Raw genomic sequence first — 16,096 nt, 5'->3', positions numbered from 1 at the left:
TAAATACAATTCTTGTCATCAACAGTAGCGTGAGTTAATTACAGACATAGTATTAAAGCTCAACTATTATACTCCTGAGCAAACATTCCATAACTGCAGGTGGCAGTATATCTTCAACCTTGGCTTCATATCTGTTCAAATAACACACTCCAGGTGGCAGTATACAGCTTTTCAGTTTGTTTGCCAACTCATAGAAGTAGTAGAAGAAGAAAATGGACTACTTGAAAATGGCAATGGCCTCACCATTACAGACGCCATTAAGGCACAGATATAATGTTGCAATTTCCATATAACTCTGTGGATTCTGCCTCTGCTCCTCCCCTTGAGTTTGTTCATTCATTAACATGTGACTGAAGTGAAAATGAACAACACCACCAACCTCACACTTGTGTTTTCTCTAAGGAACGGAAAAAGGGATGGAGGGATGGATGCATTTCATAGAAGAAGAAAAAACGACTATTTGGAGCATATTGGAAGATAAGTCCGGTCATCATAGCCCTTATATACTGTGAGAATAACCTTACTAATGTGTTTTGATGTGCCTTTCTTGTGTTTGATTGGTTATATTGATTAGTGCTTATTATTATAATACATGTAAAACATGTTTTACGGCACTTATGTTAATAGGCATTCCCTATTTTACGCTTGGGGTAGAGCTCATGGGTAATGTCTTTCCTGGTTTCCATCCAATCTTTTTAGGCAAGTAAAGTACTGCATGTCGGATAAAAAATGTCACAACAGACCTAATTGAAACAGCAAATGTGTTGATAAACTTTCCAAATGTCGACAAAACAAAGTTTCGCTAGACAAGGTTTATTTTTCTGTGTTGGTAAAATTAATCATGTTAGAAATGGCAGAGGAAACGTTAATGCGTAAATATTGCTATAATAACCATCATATTGAAGTAGACTTGGGAGTCACGCAATGATATGTTGTGCTGAAATATACTACAGTTTACTACAGAATTCTATACTAAGTACTATAGTATTCTATAGTAAATTGTAGATTTTTTTACGTGGGTACCCCTGACATAGGCTGAATAAATCTATTACTTATAATACATTTTATCAAAGGGTTATTTAGGCAATAGCCATGCTGCTTATTCTAAAATACTGTCACCCTTTTCATTAGTCTTGTAATATTGCATTATGTGGGATTGATTTAGACTTTGGTGTAGAAATAATCTGCATGTGCACAAATTGATACAATTAAACCAGTTGTTCTCTGTTATAAGTAAATTGTAAACTGTAAATTCTCCTTCAAATCACTGGGTGAATAATAACTTGTTTTCTGTCCTAAAAATAACTAACACATGATGGTGACTGCTTATACCTCCTGTCGTCTGCTAAATGACTTAAATGTAAATGTAAATGAATCTGGGTCAGACTGAATCTGTGTCTAAAATGGCACCCTATTCCCTATATAGTGCAATACTTTTGACCAGGGCCCATGTCGGATAAAAATTGTCACAACAGACCTAATTGAAACAGCAAATTTGTTGATAAACTTCCAAAATTTCGACAAAACAAATTTTCGCTAGACAAGGTTTATTTTTCTGTGTTGGTAAAATTAATTGTGTTAGAAATGGCAGAGGAAATGTTAATGCGTAAATATTGCTATAATAACCATCATATTGAAGTAGACTTGGGAGTCACGCAATGATATGTTGTGCTGAAATGTGTTTTTATTCATGTAGGCTACACTACCTAGGTATCCATCCAATTGGCAACAAAAGTTTCAGGCAAATTTAAATAAAAAAATGCCCATTTTTTCCCACCAGACGTGTGTTTCCATAAAATTGACTTGTTGTGGATAAAAGGCTGTGCGTGATGATGTAATCAATCAATCAAATGTATTATAAAGCCCTTTTTACAACAGTCCTTAAACCCAGCCTAAAACCCCACAGAGCAAGAAATGCACATATAGAAGCACGGTGGCTAGGGGGAAATCCCATAGAAAGGCAGGAACCTAGGAAGAAACCTAGAGAGGAACCAGGCTCTGAGGGGTGGCCAGTCCTCTTCTGGCTGTGCAAGTGGAGATTATAAGAGTACATGGCCATTAAGGCTTTTCATAGCCGAGCATTCAGAGGTCGAGACAGCAGGTGCGGTGGAGATAGAGAGAGAGAGGGTAGAAACAGCAGGTCCGGGATAAGGTAGCATGTCCGGTGAACTGGTCAGGGATCCAGGGTATACTACAGTCATGCCCGCAAAAAATACTACAGTGAATACTACAGTAATGTCCGTAAAAGCACTACTATATTTATATAGTATATAAATATAGTAATACTACAGTATTTAGACCATAGTATACTATAGTATTTTTTCATGTGGGTTAGCTTAGAATTTTTTTGTGTTATTATTGACACATTTGTAAATGCATTGTATCCACACTTGTGGTTGTACTATGTTTTTAAATAGTCAAATAAAATCAATCAATCAAGGGATACTAAAGTGTGGAATATAGTATTCTACAGTATACTACAAAAATCTATAGTAAGCACTACACAATCGAGTTGGAACCTCAGAGGAAATCTCCTGCATGAGCTCCCGAAGGACAGCACGTTCAAATCAAACCAGCATCGACAAAGCTAGCAGCTAGCAGATCGAGGGATACAAACGTGTGTGGTGTAGTATTCTACAGTATAGTACAACATTCTATAGTAAGCCTGGCTTACATGATCGAGGGGGATACTACAGTGTGTAGTATAGTATTCTACAGTATACTACAAAATATTATAGTAAGCACTACACAATGGAGGGATACTACAGTGTGTGGTATAGTATTCTACAGTATACTACAAAATTCAAAAGTAAGTACTCTCTCATGATCAGAGGAGAATACAGTGTGTAGTATATTATACTACAGTATACTACAAAGTCTATAGTAAGCACTACACGATCGAGGGATACTACACTGTGGATTATAGGATTCTACAGTATACTACAGTTTACTACAGAATACTATACTAAGTACTATAGTATTCTATCGTAAATTGTAGTATTTCTTTTACGTGGGTACCCCTGACATAGGCTGAATAAATCTATTACTTATAATACATTTTATCAAAGGGTGATTTAGGCAATAGCCATGCTGCTTATTCTAAAATACTGTCACCATTTTCATTAGTCTTGTAATATTGCATTACGTGGGATTGATTTTGACTTTGGTGTAGATATAATCTGTATGTGCACAAATTGATACAATTAAACCAGTTGTTCTCTGTTATAAGTAAACTGTAAACTGTAAATTCTCCTTCAAATCCCTGGGTCAATAATAACTTGTTTGCTGTCCTAAAAATAACTAACACATGATGGTGACTGCTTATACCTCCTGAATCTGGGTCAGACTGAATCTGTGTCTGAAATGGCACCCTATTCCCTATATAGTGCAATACTTTTGACCAGGGCCCATAGGGCTCTAGTCAAAAGTAGTGCACTATATAGTGAATAGGGTGCCATTTCAGACAGATCCTGACACACCCTTCTGATGTATGTAAACAGCTGCTTGATAGAGTGGAGTGTCATGTGGAATATAGGCCTTTCCCATTCCACCATTGTGACCACATTTGAACATCATAGGCAGCAGCATGTGAGGACCTTTACACACACTGAACATCATGTGTTTGTGTCATAACTTCATTATTACGGTTAAAGTGTTTCTGCGAGCCATTGTGTAAACAGCAATTAGCCTTGGGGTCGTTTTTGAATTACGGTGACATTTGTGCCCCTCAACTTTGCAACCATGAAAACACTTTAAAATGACAAATAGTTATTCATGTTTTTATTTATATTGAACTGTTAATTAATGTAAAACATAATGTAAGTCCTCTATACTGTAAAACGTGATTAAAGTAAAGCAAATTCGCTTGTCCCAGTAGCGATGAGTAGAGTTTGACATATTCTTGGGATTTAGAGATACTGTATCGAGGTATTATTTGGAATGATAGAAAGTATACAAAAGTATTCAATATATTATATAGATCAAATTCCATGCCCAAATGCCTTAAAGAATGACCCATGGTGTCACAAAATAATTGCGTTTTGTATTTTGAGCATTGATTGTTATAGACTGCTAATGTGTACTGGCACACAAAGTAAGTCATGGTTTTTTTGCCCCTACACTTGTTAGCAAGCAGTAAGAAAGTGAAACAGACAGACACTTACAGAAATATCCTAATAATCACAGAACGTTCCATCAGTCTTCATCATACAATAGGGAAAGAGAAAAGGATCTCCAGCACATTTGTTTTGATGACGTGTTATCACGATGACGAGTCTCAGTGAAAAAGCTGGATGAATGTGATATCATCACCTTGCCCTGGCTGATGGCGCATGACGCTCATAATCGTGACGCACGGCTCTAATGTCACTCCAATGTCACACCTCACCCTCAGACGTACACAGCCACTTCAGCCACATGGCTCTCATGGAACTCATGTTGCGGAATATCCTGACATTGCTCAAATGTGGCTGATGGACACAAATACATCCCCCTTTTTAACCTGTAGATGAGAATTTAAGATATTAAGGAAAATATTATTTGCCATGTTAGCTAAACATTCCTCTTATTTCTCTTTGCACAGATAGAAGAGGCTCTCTGTGTGTCTGCCCTTTTAAGAATGTAATTGTGTCTCTCTGTGGCTAAAAATGTCCACATGTTCTTTTGCACAGCTAAAGGGTGTGATAATCCTCACACAGGAAGCCCCCGAAAGCCCCTGACAAGCGGTTGCAGCTGTAGTACCCCGATCACAACCAACAGCTAAAGTTCAAACACGCCCCAAGGCGCTAGCTATCAAGTTATTCGAAATGAACACAAGCTTATGGTATTGACCACCTATTTAATCATATTGGTGTTTGCTGGGAGAGTCTTTGATGCCTGGTGAAGTTAGCTACATAAATCATGAGGTGAAATAACTGCACTTGGTTTGAAAGAGACATGACATTTTGTACAGTGTGTGAAGAGAGACCTGCTTGTCCAGATTGGCAGTTGCACTGTGACGCTATAGCCTTGGAAAACAGCCTTTCACACTTTCTCAAGGCATGAGTCAGATAGAGACAAAGAGATTGAATTCAGTTACATTCAGTTCGGTCTATATTGTATATTTAGAAAACCATTTCAACACACCAGAAAGACTAATATACACAGCATTGTCTTGACATGAGAACAGATTCAAACTGTCTCAAGCTGATATGCGGTAAGAAGTGGACTATGGTTTTCACACTTTCTGTTTTCCCAATCAACCATACATCAACATTGACCCATGATAGTGTTGTAATCTTACTATTAGGTATATACCCCTTGCATAACTTCTTGCATGTTTATTTACCAAGAGAACGCGTACAATAAAGTTGTCCATGAGCCCTATACATGAGCCCTATACAGAGCCCCATACAGTAGCTAACGAATCTAACAGTAATGCATCAGAGTACAGGAAACGGATGTGTCCTCACAAAGCCCTAACAAGCCTGGATGGGAGCGAATTGAAATCGAATACGTCTGCTAAAATTACAACCACACTCACTACTGCTTGACAACCTCCAGTGGTGCCATGCAGAGTTCACCTCCTAAAGGTCAGTGGTGTGATGGATGGAGTCCAACAGTAAGAATAAGGCATGAGATGTCTTCATCACAGAAACGGACGGTGGGCCGGTCCATCTTTTTATAAAATAAATAAATAAAATGGCCCTGTTAAGAAATGTTATTATGATTTTGATGCAGAATGATCATCATTTGACTAATGGGCTGCTGTCCCATTTCACGTCCACCGACCCAAAATAGTTTAGTGAACTGGCCCATTTGACCCCAGTGTGTCAGAAATGCTTGGGACGATTTATGGTCCCAGTCCGCCCCTGCTTCATCACAAAAGTCCTGCATGCAGTATACTTCACATTGTGGGAAATGTCTACATGTTTTTTTAAATGTCCCCCAGGGTACTGTAAATACACATGTGGTCAATTATATTATTTGTTGAAAGATTGCAGGAAATTAAAGTTTTTTTTCTACTACTGCTGTTATCAGAAAAGAGATTCATAGATATAATAGTTTTTGTTAAGCCTATTTATTTATTAAATAACAAAGTAATAACATACTGTAAATTGATATTATGAATCCAATTTAGACTGTTTTAAAATCAGTTTAATTTACACCAAATACAATAATGCAATAAAAGTTGTTATAATCAATAATCCATCTAAGCAATGGTCCACAGCTTTGTAACTGGTGTGTTGTTTGGACGTAAGGCTTTGAACTAATGTGTTCAAATAACATACATGCTGCCAAGATGCATCAATAGTATGGCCAATGTGTAGAAAAGGCACATAACATTCTATTAGAAAAATAATATTATTGTGTGCTCCATTGAACTGAAAAAGGGTCTGCCTTGAACTAGGTGACGCTCATAAGAGTATTTGCAGTATGCTACACACCAATCGTTTTACACTTTTGGCATTTGCGAGTTCATGTATCCTCAGATGAGGCATAATGAAAAATAATTCAACTTAATTGTGGGGCACTTCATAAACACTGACATATATTTTCACGGGTCTCAACCTATTCTATTATTTCCTTTCATCGCCGGTTTCTCCCCCTGACAAACCAGCCAGATCACAGATAACAAGTAAAGACTGAAACAGGCCAGAAAGTCATAATGGTAAGCAGCAAAACCAAACACCACAAACAGGACGGTGTATAACAGTGCTTTTGAGAGATTATGCCAAGAAAATGTTTCTCTCCACCACATGACATTGCTCCTGGTGCTATCCTGCCCTCCCTCCACAACGGGCACTGCACTTGTAGATTGATGCTCCACAGACACTGTGTCTGGCTGATCTTCCTGGTTGCTTGCCTCATCCACAGACTCACTGATGGACGGCATGGACAGCCTGCTGCCTCTTCTACTTATCGAGGGCCGTTTCCCAAGACTCAGGTCCTTGTTTCGCTGCTTCTGTGCAGCCCTCAGACTGTGCATGTACAGCTCCATCTCATCATCTGACGGGGACTCTGTGGACGCGTCGTCCGCCTCAGCCCCACCTTCACCCTCTTTCCCATGGGCAGGTTCATCTGTTTGAATGTAGGATTCCCCGTCTCCTTTGATGGAATCCATTTCCTCTCCTCCAAGTTGATTAGTGTCCGGCGTTACGTCATTGTAGCAAAGATTTGACACTTCATCCGTCTTTAATGTATTTTCTTCTGGGCCTGATTTTTCTGCAACATTTACATTTGTGCTCTCACCCCCCTTACCCTCACAAGGATTGCCCATTGGCTTGCTTAACTCATCCACCAATTCATTTTGATCATCGAGTAATTCTACATCTACTTTGACTTTCTCTGCTTCCTCCTCCTTCTCTTCCTCTACAATCTCCTCTTCCTCCCACTCTATCCATTTCACATCCCCTTCCTCTAATTCCTCCAGTTCTTCTTCAACAACCATCTCGTCCTCCATTTCTTTCTCTATTTCCTCCTCTCCTTTCACCAGCTCTTCCTCCACCCTTCCTTGTACCTTTTCCCATAACATAATTTCTTCTTTGTCCTTATCCACCTCTTCTACTGCCAACTCGTCCTTGGTCACCTCCTTCCCCACTTCTTCCTCTGTTGCCTCCACCTCCCCTACTTCCTCCAACGCCCTTTCCCCAGCCATCATCTCCACTTCTACTTTCTCTTCTTCCCATTGGCCCTCTTCCACATATTCCCCCATCATCTCCTCCTCTTCCTCTTCCACAGTCCCCTCCCAGTCTTTTTCTATTATATTGTTCATCAGCAATGGTTGTCCATCACTTGGACCTTTCTCGTTCTCTGTAGCTACTACATCCTCCTTATTTTTCACAATGACCAGGTCATCTTCCTTATGAATATCTTCTTCTTTGAACATTGGGACCTTGTCAGTGTCTTCATCATAATCATCCCTCACATAGTTTGTCATCGCGCCTTCTTCCTCACTATAAACCTTACTGTCAATAGAATGCCTGTTTTCTTCATCACCAAAGGTGTTTGACACATCAACTGATGGTTCACCCTTCACTTGATCCGTTTGTTTTCTCATCAACTTCTCCAATGATGTCCAACCCTTAACGACAATGGGATTCTCTTTTAACATTGTCCCACTGGTTTCTTCCTCCAGTGTGTCTGTACAGGTCACAGCTACGCTTTGGTGCTCAGTGGGGATCTTTTCCTCCACCTTTGTTGTTGAAGTGAAAACCTTTAGGTCAGCATACACAGGCTCTAGCATGGCTATATATGTTCCTACTAATTCTGTGAATGTGCCTGTTGACCATTCGTCAGTGTTGGCTGGGGAAGGGTTCTCCATTTCCTCTGACTCACCAGGTCTCTCATATCCACCACTGTACCCCTGCATATTCATTTCAGCAGAGACATGTTTAGACCCCATTTCAGTTTGTGACTGTAAGAGACTGCCTTGTGTTGTGTCTATCAATGTTTGTGTTTGGGAAAGTGTTGTGTCTGGAGGAGTTTGTGAAAGTGTTGTGTTTGGTAATGGGGTTTGTGTCTGGAAAAACTCGCTGTCCTGGTGGATCTGGGACTGGGGAGGCAGAATGTTCTCTTCAGGCCCCTGGAGGCCTGAGTCCTCTTTGGGGATTTGTGCCCTGAGAGCAGCAGCAGTGTGCAGGGCAGTGTGAGCCCTGGGAAAACCTCCTGCCTTTTCTGACAGAGGTTCAAGTTCAGACTCTTTTTCTGCACTTAATCCAAATATGAACTGTCCTTGGTTTGATTCAAGATATTGCTGTTGATCTACAGGCTTTTCTTCAGGTGCCCCGTGGGTATCAGCTGAAACACAGGAGTGAGTTTCTACGTAACTCTGGACTGTACAGGCTGTTGAATCCCTTCCATGCAATGTCCCCCTTGTTCGATTCCCAATATCGGTTGAGCTCTGGCTCTCGCTCACCACTCTACCAAATACCTGACAGTATAGTGGGGCCACAACATTTCCAAACGTAAAGCAATTGGTCTGGCTGCCTGGGACTGAGCCTGCTGTGCTGTTCTCCAACCTCACAGTGTTATCTGAACGTGTTCCTTCTGTGCTGATGGCAGATCCACCCTTCTCAGATTCCATCTGCATCAGAGCACTTTCTTCCACTTTAGAAACAGACGTTTCACCATTTTGGCACAGAGCAGCGGGTTGATCAGTTAAATCTGACTTGTTGCTGGGGATCGGTGAGGCATGTTCCTCTCCCAGCTCGGATGGGGCTGAGCTGACCATTGAGTCTATGTTCTCAGGTTTCACTGACTCCTCATAAGACGTGCTGTCCCTGAGACCAGGAGACAATTTGTTGCACGTAGCTAGAGAATCTGAAGTCGCCTGCAGCCCAAACTTTTTCCTGTGCTGTGGTGGCAGTGGTTGTACCACAGGCCCATTTGAAGGTGCTTCCTGTGGGAATGTGCTTTCCTGTGGGATCTGTGATGGTTCCACTGCTCCCTTCTCATTCTCTTGGGTCCCATCCTCTCTCTGAATGAAGTAGTCCTGCACCTTCACCAATCGTGCTGCCTTTCGTCGGTTTCTCCGGATGGAGTTTTGGCTGCTCTCAATCTGTCAAACAGCAAGAAGGATAGATTCAATTTAGCTTTCTCACACAATGCCTCCTCAATTGTTAGGCTAGTTTGGGGATGATTACATTTAGATTGGCACATTCAGATTAAATATTGCTCATGACCAAGCCAAAATATATTTTTAGACATTTAATTTTGGCACCCCAAACCAAATCTCACATGAGCACTGGCCTCTGGCCAGTAACATTTGAATGTTTGAGATTGTAATGTAGCCATTGCAATGTGTTGCTTAGTCACTCATGTGACCATGTAAGACATCTCTAAGCTCCTGTCATGGAATATATATATAAATACTTGGCATTTGACTCAAGTGTCATAAATATGCAACTAGTACAGTATGTTAAAGTAGTGACTACCAGGGCTCGGACATCAGTGATCACATGACATATTGAGAAAGAGCAACAGGGTTCACTGTCTCCTGTTTCTGAGGTCACCTCAAGCTGTTTAAAGATGACCTATAAAGAAATCACTCCTCCATTTCCTGGTTGCTAAAATTCTAATAGTTCACTTAATTTATATTTATGTGACAAAATAAGCAAGTTTAGTGTAGAGAATCATTGTACCATCTAAACTGCTGTGAAATATATTTTCCATAACCAAAAACATTGCATTTTCAGCTGATATACAAAACCGAAAGCAAAAGACACAAAACCGAAACTTAGAGCACATAGAACAGGTCTACCGCTTCTTATACTTGTTTTCAATGAGCATGACAGATCTTTAACACACAGTTCTATGTGAATTTAGTGGGTCGCTCAAAAAGTTACATATTGCAGCTTTAAGCCTAACCATTGCATTTTTACCATGCCATTTACTGTAGATTACATAAAAACGCAATTAAACCTGGCATTAATCATCATTGAAGGCCACAATAACAAGTAAGGCTCATTTGAAAATTGTACACAAAAGTTATGTCAAGCTATGTATCACAAAAGCGTATGTTGTAAGAAAACCATGGATACATGACTCATCTGTAAAAGTTCTGAAATCCAAATGCTGCAGGTGTTACTCACCAGTAATTTCTGATGATCATCTTCGAGTGCTCCTGACTGAGACTCAGAGATGTTCACACTAGTCATCTCTCCTCCACGTTTGTTTACATCTAGAGAGAAAAATCATCATTTACATTAGTTAATGATTTTAATGTAATTGATTTAATGTAATTGGTTTTAGTGTATGGCCGCGTCATTTAACTTTTTAATGATTTAGTACAATGAATGATTACCTGACGATTCATCACTGATTGATGAACAGTTTTCGTCACGGGGAAATTCATGACTGTAAATAAATTAAACGAAAGCTCAGGAAAAAAGACCCAACAACAATTGCCCAACATTTACTGTAAAATCATAATTTCATAATAAACTGAAAGTTGGCTTATTTTTAGGAAGCAAATATATCTAGATATATGTAAAACGGTGTATTTTGAGGCGAGACATTATCAATGTGAAAGCATCAAAGCTTTCACATGACTGGACCACTAGAATGGACCACACATTCTCAGAAACGTACTGCTGTAGCATTCAATCATTCCAGCAATCTACACACACTCAAAACAAGCCTGTTTTGATGAATCTGATCATCCTCACATGTTGGCTTTCAGGATGCTTTTCCTACGCCCGTTTTCGTATTTTTGTGCTTTATCTTTCAGCTCTTTGACTTTCTGGTGACAAAACATCACATAGTTCCGGTCACTATTGTTGGCCCAGAAAGTCCCAACAGGGGTCTCATACCGGAGACAGAAGTCCACTCTGGCCCCCTTTTCCCCAAAGGGGGGCACCAGGGTGAGCTTGAAGGAGAAGCAGTCAGTGTCTCCATTGCTGGACCCTGGTATGAACTCTGCCAGCAGGTCAAAGTGCGTGACCCAGGCATCCAGAGAGGTGCGGATGTACACCATCTTATCAAATGAGACATTGAGAACACGGACCACGCCCCTCAGTATCGTAGTCCCGCGGAGTAACTCAATGCTCTCCAGCTCTAGCTTCTGCTCCTGAACCCTCAGGGCCATGGCTTCTTCGGACGGTGGAGGAGTGTATAAGGAGGACAAGTAGTATTCCTCTACCTCTTTCTCTCCCTCAAGGGCGTCGAAATTCAGCGGGATGGTTATGTCCCACGAGTCAAACTCTTTCACGTTCACCAGGTTTTGGCCGAGGGCATCCGCAAAGGACACCCTCCTGGAGCTTGACGGCGTCAGCTCGAGCTCACAGTCCTTTAAGTCACTGGAGCTCCTTCTCCGTGGAAGAGGGGAGGACCTGGGCCTGATGCCACCGATCACCTCCGCATCAATCGCCTCGTTCCCGTCCCAGGTGATGAGCCCTGGGACACCCAAGAGGCTGCTGACCCCAGTGGGTCTTGGTTCAGCCGCAGCAGACTCCATTGGGCTGTCTAGTGACAGAGTGAAGGGGAATCGCAGAGCCAAGTTCTCTGCTTCTCTCTGGCAACTGACATTCAACATGTTGTGACTAAACAGATGGAGTCGAGTTACAGATGACATTGTAGCGAGGGCCAGCACTATAAATAGGTCAGAAGGGACTTCAACTATGCAGTGTGGGCTCAGGAGAACACTGAGAAAATACTATCAACGGCTGTTCTTTGAGACACTGCTTCACAACAATGATATAAATAGTCAAACATTTGAGATATAGGCTGATCTTAACTAACTTCGTTATTTGATTCAAACTAATCTCGGCACCCAGAACCAGACCTCGGGTGAGCACTGTTAAGTCTGTCACCAAAACAAACATTTTCTAGGATAGTTTGTTGTCTCCTATGTGTAATGTTATGTTAGTCAACTTCTCCTAATAAGGGTCAAAGGGTTAATCATGTCATAAATACTGGATAAAACACGTTTTGTTATAAAGGTGAAACTCCTTGTATAGACACTTCAGGTTAACTGCCGACACGTCCCAAATTGTTTAAAATATTAGAAGCGTTTTTTTTTCTCTCAGAATGACAAACTCTGTATTACGTGGAACATTACATAATTTGCTTAATCAAAAATGACAAGTGTTAACCCCCTTGTGCAACTCAAAATGGCAAACAATGACCACATAGCTCCAGTCTTATCTCAGTGAGAGTTAGCTAGCTGCGTCTTGTAACAACTCACAATCTACAGTTTCCGATTTGATGAATGATGAATGTTTCATGAGAGTTGACCTTTTATCTGTGAAGGAATGTGGCACGCAGGGACTGAATGTGGTTAAGAAAAGAGGAGAGACAAAAGAGTCAAACAGACCGTGCAAACCATCACAGGAAAGACAAGTAGCCTACAACAGAAATGTCTTTCCACTAACACCAAAACATGTAGGAAGGCTCTCAACAGACACTCTTAGCATTTGTGCTGTAAAGCTGACTACTGAAAGTCATGACAAACACAGACATGGACATAGAGAAAAATAAGTTAGAAGTGGAGCCAGTAGAAGGGATGGTCAGAGAGGTATAGGCAGGCGGAGAGGCTGGAGGACTCATTTCCAAGGAGACATAGATAGAAGAGCTGGGGTCAGCGTCAGGCAGGGATGCAGAAATTGCTCCAGTAAAGAGGGAGTTACTCAAGACAGGCCTCAGCACTGTTCGCGATGACATCCCACAGAAACATCCAACCTGCTGGGTGACATTCAGTCCGAGCCGCTCTCAGACAACAACACCTGGGACGGTGAGGACACGAAACATGGCAATCCAGAGCCCTCTGCAAAGCCCTCGCTCTCCTACATCGCCCTGATCGCCTAAGCCATCCTCTCCTCCTCCTCTTGGAAGTTCAACTTGGCCTACATCTGCAGCACCATGGAGGACCAGTTCCCCTACTTCAGGGCCTGGGTGTTGGAGGTCAAGGCCATGGCTGGAGAAACAACGTGAGGCACAACCTGTCCGGGAATGAGTTCTTTGTGAAGGTTAATAAAAGGACCACAATGTAATTAAGTAATTATTGTGTTATCCTTGATAGTTAAAAAAGTAGGTATTGGCAGTTTATATTTGTCAAAAAAATTCAATCAATAAATCAAGGTGGGACACTGTGAGGATGGGAAGGGCCACTACTGGGACATCCACACAGGCCACCTGGGAGACTTCCTGCTGGGGGATTTCAGGCAGCACAGGAAGACCAGGAGGAGCAAGCGCCAGAGGGAACTGGAGGCCGGTTGCAGTACAGCTGGCTCTCATGGCTGGATGAAGCCACAGTGCCATCCACAGAAACATAGAGGTTATTATGACACTACTGGATCTGTGGACTGGACTTCACTATCACTCACAGAGGCTTCATGGAGGTGGAGTGAGATCTATGGGACCTCAGAGCTGTGGGAACAGAGAGATGGTGCTATGATCAGCCCATGACCCCAACTTGAAAACTGCATAGCTGGGACATACATTAACAAAATCATGTGTGCATGACCGGGGTAAAAGAGTCATGTAACAGGATGTTAGTGAGACCTCATCCCCTTAACTCCCTATTGGGCTGCCAGTGTAGGTTCCCAGACGTCAATGACATTATATTCCCTGAGGCATATTTTTCAAATAAATGTATACATTTTTTTACTGACTGTTTTGAGGGATACTACAACAAGAAGATTAGATAGGGATGCATATCTGACTCAAATATTTATATACACACTAGATGATTGACAAGGGGTGCTGTTTTGAAGCACCCGCGCCTGCCTCCATTTTGGAACTCCCCCACCGTTGTAAAAATATATGCTCTATAGAAATGCATTTATTAATGTCTATATTTGTTTTTGCCACGTTTATTCTAATTCAGACATCTTAACTTATACTTTAAATTATATTATGTGCGCTCAACATAAACATAAAAAAATATCAAAAAAATTCCATAAAGTAGAATTTTTCCTTAAAAAAATACTAATGCTACTGTCCCCACTACAACAAAAAATAACGTAAATGCATGTAATTTTAATGTAAATACTGTAGAATTCAGTGGAGGCTGCTAAGAGGAGGACGGCTCATTATAATGGCTGGTACAACGCTAATGGCATTCCGTGGAAACCATGTGTTTGGTGTATTTGATACCATTCCACTAATTCCACTCCCACCTCCCCATTTAAGGTGCTTACCAACCTCCTGGGGTAGAATTCCATTCATTCCGAAGGAGGACTGCTCCTTCTGGGGAGTGCCAGTATGTCCGACCGGTGGCTTCAAATCCTCTAATTGGCCAATTCATAGCATCATAAATACAGGGTTTATACACACCATTGATCTGACTAGATTGCATCATGTATCATGACTGACAAAATTGAACTTCACATGGTTTATTTTGCTATCCCACATACTACATGTTTTCCCCCCCTGACATTTCTACAAAATCTCCATTCATCTAAATCTTTGTGTTTTTTTTGCACATCTTGTTATTTAATATCAAATGTTATTTACCTCTAGAGTCTAGACTATTGATATAATCAAATGTTGTCATGCTTTAATTCCTTAATGCTGTTCTATGATACATAATGTACACTGTAGGCATTTTAAAATGAAACCTGAACAACAGTCTGAGTATCAACAAATAGGTTCAAGCTAAAAGAAAGACTGGAGCATTATGTACTTATCGCATCTGGGAAGTAATTCAACAAAATAATGAACACAACACACTGCATTTGAAAAGGGAAACAATTATATTACACCAATTAAATATAAACAAACTTTTAAAATGTTTAATCTTATGTGATTATGTGTGTCCTCTCATTCTCTCTGCACCTGAGACTGCAACATTGTCTTCCGGATTTGCAATGACAGCCTTTGCATGCAATGGCAGTTAAATGGTATTGGGTATTATAATATCTTAAATCATTTGTTTAAGCCATCAACTAATGTAACATTGAACTTTGACCTTATTTGTTAAAGTGATACACCATCGTTTTAACACCATCAAAAATATAATCAAGAAGAAAATAAACAGATTTACCCGAAATGATGACTCCAAAATAACTATATATTTTTTTAAAGACACCACATTTAACTTACCACATCTTTCTTAGATCATATCATGTCACTGCTGCCCCCATCTATACCCACCCACTGGGCAAAACCTGGTTGAATCAATGTTGTTTCTACATCATTTCAACCCAAAAATGATATGGGATGACTTTGAATCAATGTGGAAAACTGATTATATTTTCAAAAAGTCATAAATGTAAGGGCATTTTGTATTTTTTTTCAGTCAACTTTAACCTAAATCTAACTAATTCCCATTAGTTGACAACTCAAACTAATGTAAATCATAACTAGACATTGAACTGATGTCTGTGCCCAGTCGGCACAGTCATTTGAGAGTCATTCCCAATCATGATGTAGCGAACAGTCTGGATAAGGATATCTCCTGTTGGGAACATGGAAAAAAACGGTCATCCATCTCAGAATTCCAAGCTGGGAAACTCTGGCATCTTTCTAGAGTGCCGACTTTCTGACCTGAAGATCACTGGTTTCATGATTTGATCTCAGTTTTTTTGAGTTCCCAGTTGTCTTGAAAGCACCAATATTGGACAAATGTACAGTTGGACCTGAACTGGAGCAGCGAAAGCAGTGAGGCATTGCAGGA

The 16,096-nt window shown here is 40.7% G+C and overlaps 1 protein-coding gene across 2 annotated transcripts; it reads right to left on the bottom strand.

Annotated features, from left to right (window-relative positions):
- Positions 1-2,068: 2,068 nt before the first annotated feature.
- Positions 2,069-12,000, bottom strand: LOC124038989. 2 transcript variants are annotated; one of them, XM_046354890.1, is made up of 4 exons: positions 11,148-12,000; positions 10,784-10,836; positions 10,572-10,660; positions 2,069-9,538 (listed from the first exon to the last, which is right to left on the bottom strand). In XM_046354890.1, exons 1-4 carry the CDS (start codon positions 11,933-11,935, stop codon positions 6,545-6,547), a joined length of 3,924 nt encoding a protein of 1,307 aa, XP_046210846.1. In that variant the 5' UTR covers positions 11,936-12,000; the 3' UTR covers positions 2,069-6,544. The 2 variants fall into 2 exon arrangements, with proteins under 2 accessions (XP_046210846.1, XP_046210848.1); XM_046354892.1 differs by having other exon boundaries at positions 11,292-12,000.
- Between the last annotated feature and the right edge of the window lie 4,096 nt (positions 12,001-16,096).

Source organism: Oncorhynchus gorbuscha, linkage group LG01, assembly GCF_021184085.1.
Source record: "Oncorhynchus gorbuscha isolate QuinsamMale2020 ecotype Even-year linkage group LG01, OgorEven_v1.0, whole genome shotgun sequence".
Lineage (NCBI taxonomy): Eukaryota > Metazoa > Chordata > Actinopteri > Salmoniformes > Salmonidae > Oncorhynchus > Oncorhynchus gorbuscha.
The sequence above is the reverse complement of the archived record's forward strand: the minus strand, read 5'-3'. Positions and strand labels throughout refer to the sequence as shown.